The sequence below is a fragment of the Gorilla gorilla genome, chromosome 16, assembly GCF_029281585.2.
Source record: "Gorilla gorilla gorilla isolate KB3781 chromosome 16, NHGRI_mGorGor1-v2.1_pri, whole genome shotgun sequence".
Lineage (NCBI taxonomy): Eukaryota > Metazoa > Chordata > Mammalia > Primates > Hominidae > Gorilla > Gorilla gorilla.
This window is the reverse complement of record NC_073240.2, coordinates 69,233,132-69,245,823: the sequence shown is the minus strand read 5'-3', so window position 1 is coordinate 69,245,823 and position 12,692 is coordinate 69,233,132. Positions and strand designations below refer to the sequence as shown.

The 12,692-nt window shown below is 49.5% G+C and overlaps 1 protein-coding gene across 4 annotated transcripts in view; it reads left to right on the top strand.

The window, feature by feature from the left end:
• ITGA11 (integrin subunit alpha 11) overlaps positions 1-12,692 on the top strand; it is a 133,248-nt gene that overhangs the window by 18,306 nt on the left and 102,250 nt on the right. For all 4 annotated transcript variants that reach the window (XM_031002245.3, XM_063698652.1, XM_063698650.1 and 1 more), the window contains exon 2: positions 10,697-10,808. In XM_031002245.3, coding sequence (XP_030858105.1) covers positions 10,697-10,808 — 112 coding nt within the window. The remainder of the gene's footprint in view (positions 1-10,696; positions 10,809-12,692) is intronic.

Sequence of the window (12,692 nt, the reverse complement as noted above, 5' to 3'; positions counted from 1 at the left end):
TAAATGCACTTGGCTCCGGCCAACATTAAGATGAGTTTGCATTCCTCCACACTGCCTGGTTTCCAATTCTAAATTGTTTGCTGAGACTCAAGACAGATGCTCGAGTGCCGACAACTGGAAGTCAGCTGGCGTCTGCCCAAGGGAACCTCACTGACATGTGCCGTGTTGGGTCTTCGATGTTACAAAGCAGGAGCCTCTCATTTTACAGATGGGGAAGCTGAGGCCCAGAGAGGCATCGGGGCTCTCAATGGACATCCAGCCGAGTTAATGACAAAGCCGAGATTAGAACTCAGATCACCCCACCCCAGACCAAACTTCTCTTGGCTTCACTTCAGGCTCTGTTGACTTATAAACATGTCTGTTGCCTGCCCAGTGGGGCTGTAAGCTCTGAACACCGTAAGTCATGTCTCAGCCAGCTTGGTGTCCTCACTTCTTACCATGCAACCTGGAGCTCCATAGACCCCAAATAGAGGTTTACTGAACTGAAGGGCCGTAGAGGGGACTAACACAGAAGGAGTGGTGGTGAACATAGATAAGTATGAAGAGAGGCTGTTGACCTTGGACACATTTCTACCCCGCTCTGGGCCTTAGTCTTCTCACTTATAGCAACAAGCTTTTTAAAGTTGACAGAGCAGTTCTCAGACTGTGTTCCAGGAAACCCTAAGGTTTCAGCGAGGCATCTTAGGTCTGCTACTGAGGGTGGGAAATTCCTCCCTACCCCCTAGTCCTAACCCCAACATCCACTTCTTGTGTCTACTTTTCATGTATATATTTTGTTCAAAAAATGTGGGATTCACTGTAGATAAAGTTTGGAGGCTAATAGATTATTTGATCTGGAAAATTCCTGCTTGTTCTTAAAGATAAAATCCTGGCTGGGTGCCAGTGGCTCACGTCTGTAATCCCAGCACTTTGGGAGGCCGAGGCAGGTAGATCACTTGAGGTCAGGAGTTCAAGACTAGGCTGGCCAATATGATGAAACCCTGTCTCTACTAAAAATACAAAAATTAGCCAGGCGTGGTAGCACATGCCTGTAGTCCCAGCTACTTGGAAGGCTGAGGCAGGAGAATTGCTTGAACCTGGGAGGCGGAAGTTGCAGTGAGCCGAGATTACACCATTGTACTGCAGTCTGGGCGACAGAACGAGACTCTGTCTCAAAAAAAAAAAAAAAAAAAGAAGAAGTTCCCCCTCCCTAATAACATATTTGCTACACACCACCTTTGACCCAATGGTAGCTTGTCTAACAGGGAGTTCGTGTCATGCCCCCTAGCAACTGGAAAGAGAAAAAATGAGATGAAGGAGGCCTCATGCTCTGGAGGCTCCGTTCTGCACAGAGCTGCTCCAGAGCCCAGAATCCGTGTTGGGTGCCTGGCTGGCTGTGGGTCTGTGTCTGCCATTCCCTGAGTGATTCAGGACAACCCAGCCATCAGGCCCGGTGCATGGCTGAGGCAGGAAGAGGCGGTGATTTACTTGTTAGGCCACACTTCTCCCTGACAGGGTAGGCCCGGGCCCAGCTCTGCCTAATGTTGGGCCTTCCTGATGAGATCTTGAGTAGGAAATGATTGGGGTACTACCCCAGAAACCACGAGTCCCCAGAGATCCTCAGCTCCTCTTCTCCTTGTCTTTGTCCAATCACTCTGTGAAATTATTCCTCCTCCTCCCTGATGGTCCATCACTTAAGAGCTAAGCTGCATCAATTATCAATTGCTATAATAATGTCCTGTAACAAATAATCCCCCCAAATCTCAGTGGCACACAATAATATAATTGTTTAGTTCACATATCTGGGGTCAGCTGAGGGTCGGGGAGTGAACTGGTCCAAGCTAAGCTCAAGTGAGTGGCTCCGCTGGGCTCACTGGGCTTGCTTGTGAGTTTGGGGGTGCTGACCTCAGCTAGGTTGGGCTGGGGCAACTCAGCTGGGGCAGCTCTGCTCCGAATATCTCTCACTCTTTTCCTGGGGTCAGTGGACTAGCCATCTCACGTTGCTGCCAGAAGTGCCAGCAAGCAGAAATAGACAAAGCATCCCAAGGCCCAGGCTGGGAATGGGCACACATTATTTCTGCTCAGATGGCCTAGCCCAAAGTCAAGGTTGGGGGAAATATACTCTCCTCTTTTAGAGGCAGGAATTACAAAGTCCCATGGTAAAGGGTGTGCATATAGAGAAGTGAAGAATTGAGACTAATGATGCAAGCTGGAGCGGGACCACTTGTTTTTGTATCCCAGCTCTGCCACCCACTAGATGTGTGACTTGGGACAAGTTACGGGATCGCTGTGCCTCCAGTTCCTCTCTTCCGCCACAGAGCGTCTTCCTCTGGCCATCAGCTCCCATCTGCTGCTTCATCCAGACTTTTAAGCCCTTGGGACTCTGGCTCTGTCCTTCTGGCATACCTGGTCTCCTGTGCTCTGCCTGTTGTGATCAGGGAGCCACCAATCAGTTCTGTAGTGAGCAGAGGGCATGGGCCCAGGATGGGTGAGTCTTGAAGAAGGAGGGTGTGGGAGAGGGATAAGCCTGGGTGAGGCCTCTCCAGGGTTGTCATTGTTGATAATTTGTTGTTGTTGTTAGAGCTGAAATTTCTACTTCAACTCAACACATTTTTCTGAGCACCAGGCCTTATGGTAGGATAAAGCGATAAATAGAATCCAGTTCTCCTCACATTGCTCAGTCTTAGATGGGGAGAAGATTGTGTGGAATCAGCTCTGTTCGGTGTACATGTCTAATCCTATTACTTAAGTATTCACTCCACACCCTCCATGTGGCAATGCAGGCAGAGTTGCTGCCCATGGGATGCTCACAGTCCACTGTGAGTTCCCTGTTGGCCACGCAGCTGCCCATGGGGGCGGAACCGCACACTCCCCACCTGCCTGGGGGCTTCCCAGGGTGAGGGCAAAGTTACTAGGTCTCCTATGAGAGCAGCAGGTCCCCAAGGGCAGTATCCCTGCTTCTCCCCAGAGTCAGAGGGCTCCCCAAGCTCTTCTGTAATGAAGGCCGTCTTCCCTCAACTAGCTAGAAGCTTCTCTGATGTGGGGACCACATCCCCTCATCCCTCCCTTGCTCTATCGCACTAGTGCCTACTACAGGAGCCTAGACTAGGGTCCTTGGGCCTCCAGCAATGCTCCCAAACCTAGCATTGCCTTCCTAGATGCCTCTTTGAAATGATAGCCTTGGGCAGAAGGGAAGGCTGGCTGGCAGCAGAGCAAGAACCCTCACATGTTCCCTGCTCGCCAGGGCAAAAGGGGCAGCAATGCAGAGGATACGAAACAGCCAGCCATCTGAAGCTCATTACTTCTTCACTTTTGAATGGGTTGTTTTTTTTCCCCCATAGCAGCAAGAGGTTCACTTTGCCATATCTTTTTGCTTAGGCCAGCTTATGGTCTTTTCTCCCTCCTCCTCTCCCTGTCTGTGATTTGCTTTTAGACGTGAAGATTCTTGGGGCCCAAGTAAAACTGGGAAGAGTGAGATAACACCAGAGATTCTTAGTGATAAACCCTGCCTCCCTCACCCCATCCCAGCGCCCTCCATCCAAGGAAAATGAAAGCTCTTGCTTACACAGGTGCATCTGCAACATGGAGCAGAGCCCAAAGAACCAGTGGAGGCCTGGGGCAGGGCTGCGGAGAGGCTTCTGGGAGGTGTTCATGCTTAGGTTCCACAGATCGGCTTTCTCTGGCTGTCAGCTCCAACCTGGTGCTTCATCCAGACTTTCAAGGCCCTTGGGACTCTGGCCCCATCCTTCTGGTATACCAGGTCTGCTGTGTTCCACTTGTTATGATCAAGGAGTCACCAGTCAGTTCTGTATTGAGCAGGATCTTAGAGCATGTGACTGGGATAGATGAGTCTGAAGAAGAAGAGGTGTGTAGGAGGAGACAAGCCTGGCTGAGGCCACTCCAGGGAGGATTTAAGTGACTGATGACAGTGGGTGGTGGCTGAAAGGGCAGAGGAAGACTTGATGGTGATGGGCTGGATGGCACGGGACCCGTGAGGCCTCAAAGTCATCCCGGCCGCTTCCTAGCTGTATGACCTTGGCCAGTTGCTGACTTTCTTTGTGCCTCAGTTTCCTCATCTTTAAAATGAGAATGATAATATACTTACTGCAAAACGTTGTTATAAGCATTAAATACATTCAGAATAGTGCTTGGTACATAGTAAAAGCTTTGTGCATGTACACAATTATTTTTATTATTGTTATCTAAGTGGTAGGGGACTATCAGTACCTACCTAATCAGGTAGTACTGATAGGTAGAGTATCAGTACTACCTATCAGTACCTACTATTAGTACCTAAGTCAGGGAGCTAGGAGGTAAACTAAGGCAGGAGGAGCCAACAGGTACTGATTCTGAGAACAGATTCTCAGAAGGTGAGAAATCCGGTAGGCAAGTCTATCTGCATCTTTTGGGCACTGGGCAAAGATAAAAGCCATTCATGGACGTGGCCTTGAATAGCATATAACCTAAGAGCAAGGCAGAAGGGAAGGCAGCTGTTATGCAAGGCAGGGAGTGACAGAGCTATGAGCAGCCCACGCTGAGGGCCCCAGAGGAAGGACCACTTTGCAGCAGAGGTGTCATCAGAGGTGGGCCTTGAAAGTGTAGGACGAAGGGAAGAAAGGCCTTCCAGGCATGGTGAACAACATGGGCAAAAGCATTGAGGCAAGCTCAAGGAACCAGGGCATCTTGATCCAGTTCAATTCAACCAAGATGTATTGAGTACCTTTCCTGCACCAGGCAGTGCCAGAGGTTTGCTACTCCCTTTAGTCTTGCCAACCACTTTTCCAGATAGATATTTTTATTCCTGTTTTATAGATGAGTAAACTGAAAACCAGAAAGGGAGAGTAACTCCCCAGGGTCACCCACTTATGAATGAGTGCTAGAGCCAGGCTTCTAACCAAGTCCTCCCAGAACTGAAAGCCCATCCTCTCTTCATGTCTGGCCTGACTCTCAAGGAGCCTGGCAGGATGGCAGGAGGAGCCAGGCAATTCCTGACACCTCCACCCAGGTGGGCTGTTCTCTTCTTTTCCCTGGCTCCACATTTGCACCAGGAAAGCCTGCCCAGCACCTTTGGGCCACTTCACCTATTCCTCTACATGGCCCTTCAAGGCCAGAATCACACCTCCAGAAGCTTCCTGAGCACCCAGCCCACAGGGTCCTTCTCTCTAACAACCATGGCGTCTGCTTGCAGGGCACACTTGTACTCCACGTGCTTCCTGTGAGCCACTCTCCCAAGCTGATAGGACCCATCTCTCTTCTTGTCTTGCCCTCCACTCATCCCCTGTGCTAAGTGCTAGACCCAACAATGAGTAGCAAACAGACCCCATCCTGCCCTCATGGAGCGTGCGTCCTGATGCGGGAGACAGGAGTAATCAGACAGTCACATCCATGGAGTAGAAATACTAACTGTGAGAAGAAAAGGAGAGGTCACCAGTCACCCATTAGTAAGGCACAGGGGTGATGAGATCATTAAGCAAGATGTGATGTAATCAAGGTATCAGGGAAGCTTCCCAGGGGAGGCCAGGGGAGGATTTGCATTTATGCTGGGGTTTAAAGGTGATGGGAAGCTCATCAGAGAGGCTCAGGCAGAGGAAATGGCACATGCAGAGGCCCTGAGGCGGAGGAAGCAACGTGCATCTGGAGGAGCAGAAAAGGGACTTAGAGGAAAACTCACACAAGACAAGGCTAGGGAGAGGCTGAGGGGCCATGGGGCCACATGGAACATTTTGGACTTTCTCCCAAGATCCCTGGGAAGCTATTTGGGAGGAGGAGGAGAGGCAGGGAAATGGAACAGCACAGCAGACGCTCCTTAAGCTGGAGCGAACTCTCCCCGCTGAGCTGTTGGATGGCCTTAGCCCTACACTGGCCAGCAGCCCTCAGCACCTGGGACCAGGACTGCCCTACCTGGCCTCCACCTTAACCTGTAGGGAGTGGAGTGGCTTTGAGAACTGTGAGCCCCAAGTGATGCTCTGGCTTGATGCTGTGGTTTCCGTCCCTTCTTGAGACTGACTGATGCTTTTTTTTTGAAAGACACACAAGATTCTGAGAAAGGGAGCAACAGTTGACGTAACTTTGGCCACGGCCCACAGGAGAGCAGCCCAGGAATTGTGGTTTTTTTCCCCCTCTGTCATCAATATCAAGGGCAGAACAGTGGCAAGCTGCCCAACCAGGCTCCCAACATCTCTGCAATCAGCCTGTTCATTCCCATCAAAACAACTTTATTTTATCTTGTTGGTATTTGGAAGTCATCAATCTCTGAGAAAAGTACCTCTCCCAAACATGAAACCCATCTACCATAAAAGGAGGCAGCCAGAGATCTTGTCAGGAGCCAAGGTCAGAGAGATGGACTTGACTGACATCATTTTTAGGAAATCCACTCTCTGGTTGGTTCGGTTTGGTCAGAAGCAAACGCCAACTGGTCTCTGGAGACGAAACCAGCACTTTGTAATTTAATGCCTCTTCCTTGTGGCCAGATTTCACTAATCCTGTCCCCAGTGAGGTTGGGGTTCTGTCTAGGACTAGTCCCACCTTCCCCTGGGCCCCCACAACCCCCTCACTGGGCACCTCACTTTGGCTGCAGGATGGAATGCAGGCAGCTGGCTTTCCCTCCCATTGCGTCTCCCTGCTGGAACCCAAAGGCAGAGGCAATGGGACCTAGGGCAAGAAGCAGAGACCCTCTTCTCTAAAAGGAATCTTCTCTTCTCCCCAGTGAGTCCTTCTTATGAAAAACTGATCTAGGGAGGGAAGAGAACACATCACCCCGGCACCCCAAGCTATGTGGTCATGTGTCCAGCTAATGTGTCCCCAGCTGAGTGATTTGGGGAAACTATTTAATCTCCCAGAGGTGTGATTGTATCTGTCTCATGGGGTTGGTGTGAGATTTAATTGATTAATGTAAAACTCACGGTTAGATGCCTAGGATCGTACCTGGAATATATCAGCGCTCATCATTATTTCCTTTCTCCTTTTCCTCACTGAGGGGAGAGACTGTCCCAGACAAATGAAGATCCTGGTCTCTAACTGTTCAGTCAACCAGTATCTACGAGCTGGACCTTCATTCAAGGCACTGAGGATAGAGCAGTGAGGACACAGCAGAGTCCCGTGGCACTTAGAGACTATAGGAATATTCTAAATATCAGCCATGTGACAATAAACAAATAAATGTCATATGTTTGTGATAAATGCTATGAGGAAAAATGAAGCACAGGAAGGGATCCCTGGGGTGTTTGGTGGCCTGGTGATGGACAAGATGGCATTGAAACAGAGATTCTAAGACTGGAGGGAGAGAGCCTTGCAGGTATGGGAGGAAGAGCATTCCAGGAAGAGGGAACAGCCATGGCAAAGATGCTGAGCAGAGAACAAGTCTGATGTTGGAAGGACAGCGAGAGGGTCAGTGTGGCTGGAGGAGAGGAGGAGGAGAGGGTAGAAATTAATGGGGCAGAGTGAATGCGGTGAGATTATGGAGGGCCTTGCAATGAGGAGTTTGGCCTTGGCTTTGATGGGGTGGAAAACTCATTGATACAGGGGATGGAGCTGAGGGGTAACGGGATCTCACAGGTCTTGGAAGGGTCCCTCTGGCCATGGTTGCACAACAAGCACTGATAGAGGGCTTGGGGTGGACAAGGCCCCAAAGACACAATCTGTGGCTTCACCTTCACTGGCCCTCACCCCTCTGCAGGCCTGGAAGTGGCAGGTGGTCTGGATTTCCTGACAGCTAGAACATACTTTCCTTTTCCTGCTGGGTCAGATGCAGGAAGGGGAAGTCCTAGTCTCTAGTGGGCACCAGGAAGCCAGGCAAAGTGCCATCCACAATCAGGGTGTATGTGGCCTGTGCATGTGTGTGTCTGTGTGTGTGTGCACGTGCATGCATACATGTATATCTGTGTGCGTGTGCATGTGTGCATACGTGTGTGTTCATTCCTGGGACAGATTTGGAGAGAGGGTAAGTTTCTCTCTGCCACTGCAACACTACTTCTGTAACCCCCCTGTGCCCACCAAGCTCCGAGCTCTGCACAGGTGACACTGGTGTCTCTCTCTCTCTCCTCTGTGACATTGCACATGTGACACTGCTGTCTCTCTCTCTCTCCTCTGTGACATGCCTTCACTGGCCAGGGACCTGTGTTCTTCAGGACCCTGTGCTCACCTGAACAGAGTCCTCTCCTTCAAGGCTGCCTGCTGCTAACCAGGCTGATAAGTTCATTTATGGCATGGGTTTTGTAAACAAAGCACTAACGGGTTCATATACTCTTCTTCCCCAACCCCCACTCCAGGGCCATGACACTAAATTCATGTGGCAGTTTAGGAATCATGAAGATAGAGTTGGCAGCTACATAGTCACTTGCTGCCACTGTCCTCCCCTGTACCCATAGCAAGTAGTGCTATCAGTCACACTCCTCTTGCCTACTGAGCCCAGACTTGACCTCAAAATCTTTCCTAACTCAGTGCTCCAGAAGTGCTAATGATCCATTGGCATGTTCAATAAGATAACACGTATCTAATATCCCTACTTGAAGGTCCCTCAGTTTTATTCTGGGGACTTTAATTCTATGACTCTAATGATGGAAATTTTGGCTACTGTTATGTGTTTGCTGAGCAAAAAAAAAAAAAAGGGAGACAGTGGGAAAAATCACTTGTTTCTGTACGATAGGCCTTATTAAAGTAGGTGCCCCAGGGCTTCACACTTGAATACTGAGCAGGGGGTCAGTGCCCAGGGGAAGGAGAGTGGGGCACTCGTGCGCGGGTCCAAGTCTCAAATTCAGAGGCCCTACCCAGCGGGCTTGGGTCCTTGGGCAGGTCAGTTAACCTCTCTGACCCTCTGTTTTCCCTTTGCTGCTTGTCATGGAGATCGAATGATAACATACCTGTGAATGGTCTTTGAAACTAAATAAGTATCCCACATGTGAAAGGGGCAACAATGATAAAAGATCTATTCTGCCAATTCATTTTTACTTATCCAAAAGTTTTGGCTCGTGGCAAGATCCCACCCCTCAAATTTAATGCATCCCACGCTTGGATGGGTATCAAGACCAGATGTACCCTGAAATGCCTTCTGGTGGGGAGGCGTCACAGAGTAGGTGTCTGAGGTCCTAGTTCTGATGCTACCACTGACCTGCTGTGCACCCCTGGACAATCCTCTTAACCTCTCTGGTACTGTACCAAATGCATCTGCCAAGTGAGGATGATGCTCACTCATTCTCCAAGGTCCTGTGACAGCAAATGATGGCAGATGTGAGGAGGCCCAGAAACCAAAAGTACTATACAGATGTGAGGTGCTATTTTGTTGTTTCTTGTGATTTGCCCAAAGGGGTAAAGCATTTGGCTTAACACAGGCTTCCCGCCAGGAAGAATTAGTTAATTGACAGGTGACTTAAACAAACAGGGGCGACCTTTGGGGCCAGGGCAAAAGGGTCATGGGGCTTTCTCTGTGCTCGCTTCAGCTGCCCCGGCCAAGCAGAAGCCCCTGCTGAAGCCAGACGGAGCTTTGCCAACTGGTTCAGAGGGAAGTGGGGAGCCCAGTGCCGGAGCCCATGGCCACTGGGACCTCAGGCTTGCAGACGAAGGCAGATGTCAGTTCCCTGACTCTTCAGCAGATGAAGGGAGAAGAAGAGAAGAGAAGGGAGAGCAGGAGAGAGGAGGAAAATGAGAGGGAAAAAAAAGAGGAGACCAACAAAAGCCGGAAGCAGCAGGTGGGAGGAAGGAGTGATGGAGAAGGAGGGCAACTGTCTCCCTGGTAGAATCGGGAATTCCCTGGGGGAAAGACAGGTCTTCCATTCAGACTGGGTCTCTTTGAGAGCAGGTTTTATGCTTCCCCTATCCATGTACAGGGTCTGTATTAGGCCTTTCTTTGTGTGGCTAATACAGGAATACCTAAGACTGAGTAATTTATAAAGAAAACAGGAGCCCGGCCAACATGGTGAAACCCTGTCTCTACTAAAAAATATATAAAAATCAACCAGGCATGGTGGTATGTCCCTGCAGTCTCAGCTCCTTGGGAGGCTGAGGCACAAGAATCTCTTGAACCTGAAAGGAGGAAGTTGCAGTGAGCCAAGACCGTGCCACTGTGCTCCAGCCTGGGCCACAGAGTGAGACTCTGTCGGGGAAACAGAAAAAAAAAGAGAAAGAAAGAAAGAAAAGAAAAGAGGTTTATTTTGGCTCACAGTTCTGCAGACTGTACAGAAATCATGGTGCAAGCATCTGCTTCTAATGAGGGCCTCAGGGAGCTTCCAATCATGTTGGAAGGTGAAGGGGAGCCAGCGTGTCACATGCAAGAGTGGGAGCAAGAAAGAGAGGGGGGAGGCCCCACACTCTTAAATACCCAGGTCTGTGAGAACTTAGAGTGAGAACTCACTCATCACCAAGGGGATAGCACCAAGTAATTCATGAGGGATCCGCCCCCATGACCCAAACACCTCCCACAATGCCCTACCTCCAACATTGGGAATCCTGTTGCAACGTGAAATTTGGAAGGGATACACATTGAAACCATATCAGGCTCCCCCAGGACGGGGGTGGAATCTCTCCCATCAGACTGTGGGCCCTTCCAGGCAGGGACTATGTCAGCCACCTCATACAGGGACTCCCCAAGATGGGGAAACATGCTCGTCCCACAGCCAAGACCCTCCAAGGTTCATGACCTGCCAGTGGGTCCTGACACAGCCCAGGGCCTACACCTCTGCCTGTCTGACTCCCCTGCTTCTCCTCTCCTCTCCCCCTGCCTCAGGGTTCACGGACACCTTCAACATGGACACCAGGAAGCCCCGGGTCATCCCTGGCTCCAGGACCGCCTTCTTTGGCTACACAGTGCAGCAGCACGACATCAGTGGCAATAAGTGGTGAGTGAGAGCGGCCGCCCACACCCAGCCCTGTACCATTCCACACCCAGCCCCCTCCATCCTGCCCCTGTGCCCTATGGCTGCCCCACTGGCCCTCACATGGAGACTGACATTTCCAGTGACTTGACTGTGTCCCAGCAGGTCAGAGGCTGCACAGGCTCTGCTCCTGACTATGAAAGCTTGAGTGTTCAATTTCTCAAGCCCTGTATCTTCTCATCTGTGAAATGGGAATGAACGAGCCCTCCTTCTCTGGGTTATGTGACAGCGAGGGTAGCAGGCACCTGGGGACCAATTGTAAGCCCCTGGTCATGTCTACCTGGAGAGCTGCTGGGGGTGTCTCTGAGAGGGTGGGTGTGAGTGTGCTCTCTAGCTGAAACCCAGGCAGCGATGGGGCAAAGGGGAGGGAGAGCCAGACCAAGTGGAGGGAGAGGGCGGGAAAGATCCCCAAGAGCCCTCCAGAGCAGGGGCAATCAGGAGGAAGAAAGGATTCACCTCCAATTTTAAAAATAACTTTATTTCAACATATTTTATCATCTAACTCACTCATTTCAAGTATCCAAGTCAATGATTTTTTTTTAAAATATACCATGTTGTGAGGCCATCACCACAAATCAGTTTTAGAATATTTTTATCACCCCAGTAAGATCTCTCACCACATTTACGGTTAGTCATCCTCCTCCCCACTTGGTTTTTAGCTGGCAGAAGGCTATCCTTCCTGGGATGGAAAGGGCCAGGACTCTGCATGGCCCTTTTAGAAGCCCTTGCATAGTCAAGAGACCACATGAACATTCGTGATCAATGTTCTACACTGCCCTCTTCCCACTCTGGCCCCTGTCTACCCTCCCCAACCTCTCCCCGTTCTTGTGCTCCCCCCACCCCCTTACTTGTGTTCAATGCTCCAGCCACATGGCACAATCGCAGCATTGCTGTTTCCCCAGATCTTCTTCAAACATGCTCTTCCCTTCTGTGACGCCCTCTCCTGACTTCTCTGCTCACCCCACCACCATCTGGCTAATTCTCTCATATTCTTTTTTATTTTTGTAAAGAAATATCTTACTTATTATCTTTCTACCGAGGTGTAACATACATACAATAAAGTATAGGCATCTTGAGTGTGCGGCTTAATGAACTTCCATGATATACACCTATGTAATCACCTCCCAGAGATATATACACCATTTCCAGCTTCCCAGAAGGTGGTGCCCACTCACCCCCGCCCCAGCCAGTGCCCCTCCAGGGGCCCACTATGCTGACTCCTATCTCCATAGATTAGTTTTGAACTTCATAGAGGAGAAATCATGCAATAGGTGCTCATTTGTATCTGACCTCTCACTCAACATTACGCCTGTGAGGTTTAACCTGTTGTTAAGTGAACCATACTTCATGCTTCCATTGATGAGCAGTATTCCATTGTATTAATCTACAACAATGTATTTCAGTTTAGTGTTTATTTTACTGTATTTGGATTGTTTCCATTTTGGGCTATTTCAAATAACGCTGCTATTGGCATTCATGTACGTGTCTTTTGATGGGCATATGTACTCACTTTTATTGGGTTTTTACTCCGGGATAGAATTGCTGAGTTAAAGGGTAGTTATGTTTAACTTTATAGTAGGACCTGCCAGGCATTTGTTTCAAAGTGGTTTACCAATTTAAACTCTCTCTAGTAAAACAAGAGCCTTCTGGTTGTGACATGTCTTCACTAACACATGACATTATCAGTCATTTTAATTTTAGTCATTCTAGTTGTGTGTGGTGGTATCTCATGGTGGGTTTAATTTGCATTTCTCTATTTACTAATGATGTTGACCAACTTTTCATAAATTTAATGGCCATTTTTGTATCCCCTTTTGTGAAAGGCTGTATCAGGTCTTTTGCGCATTG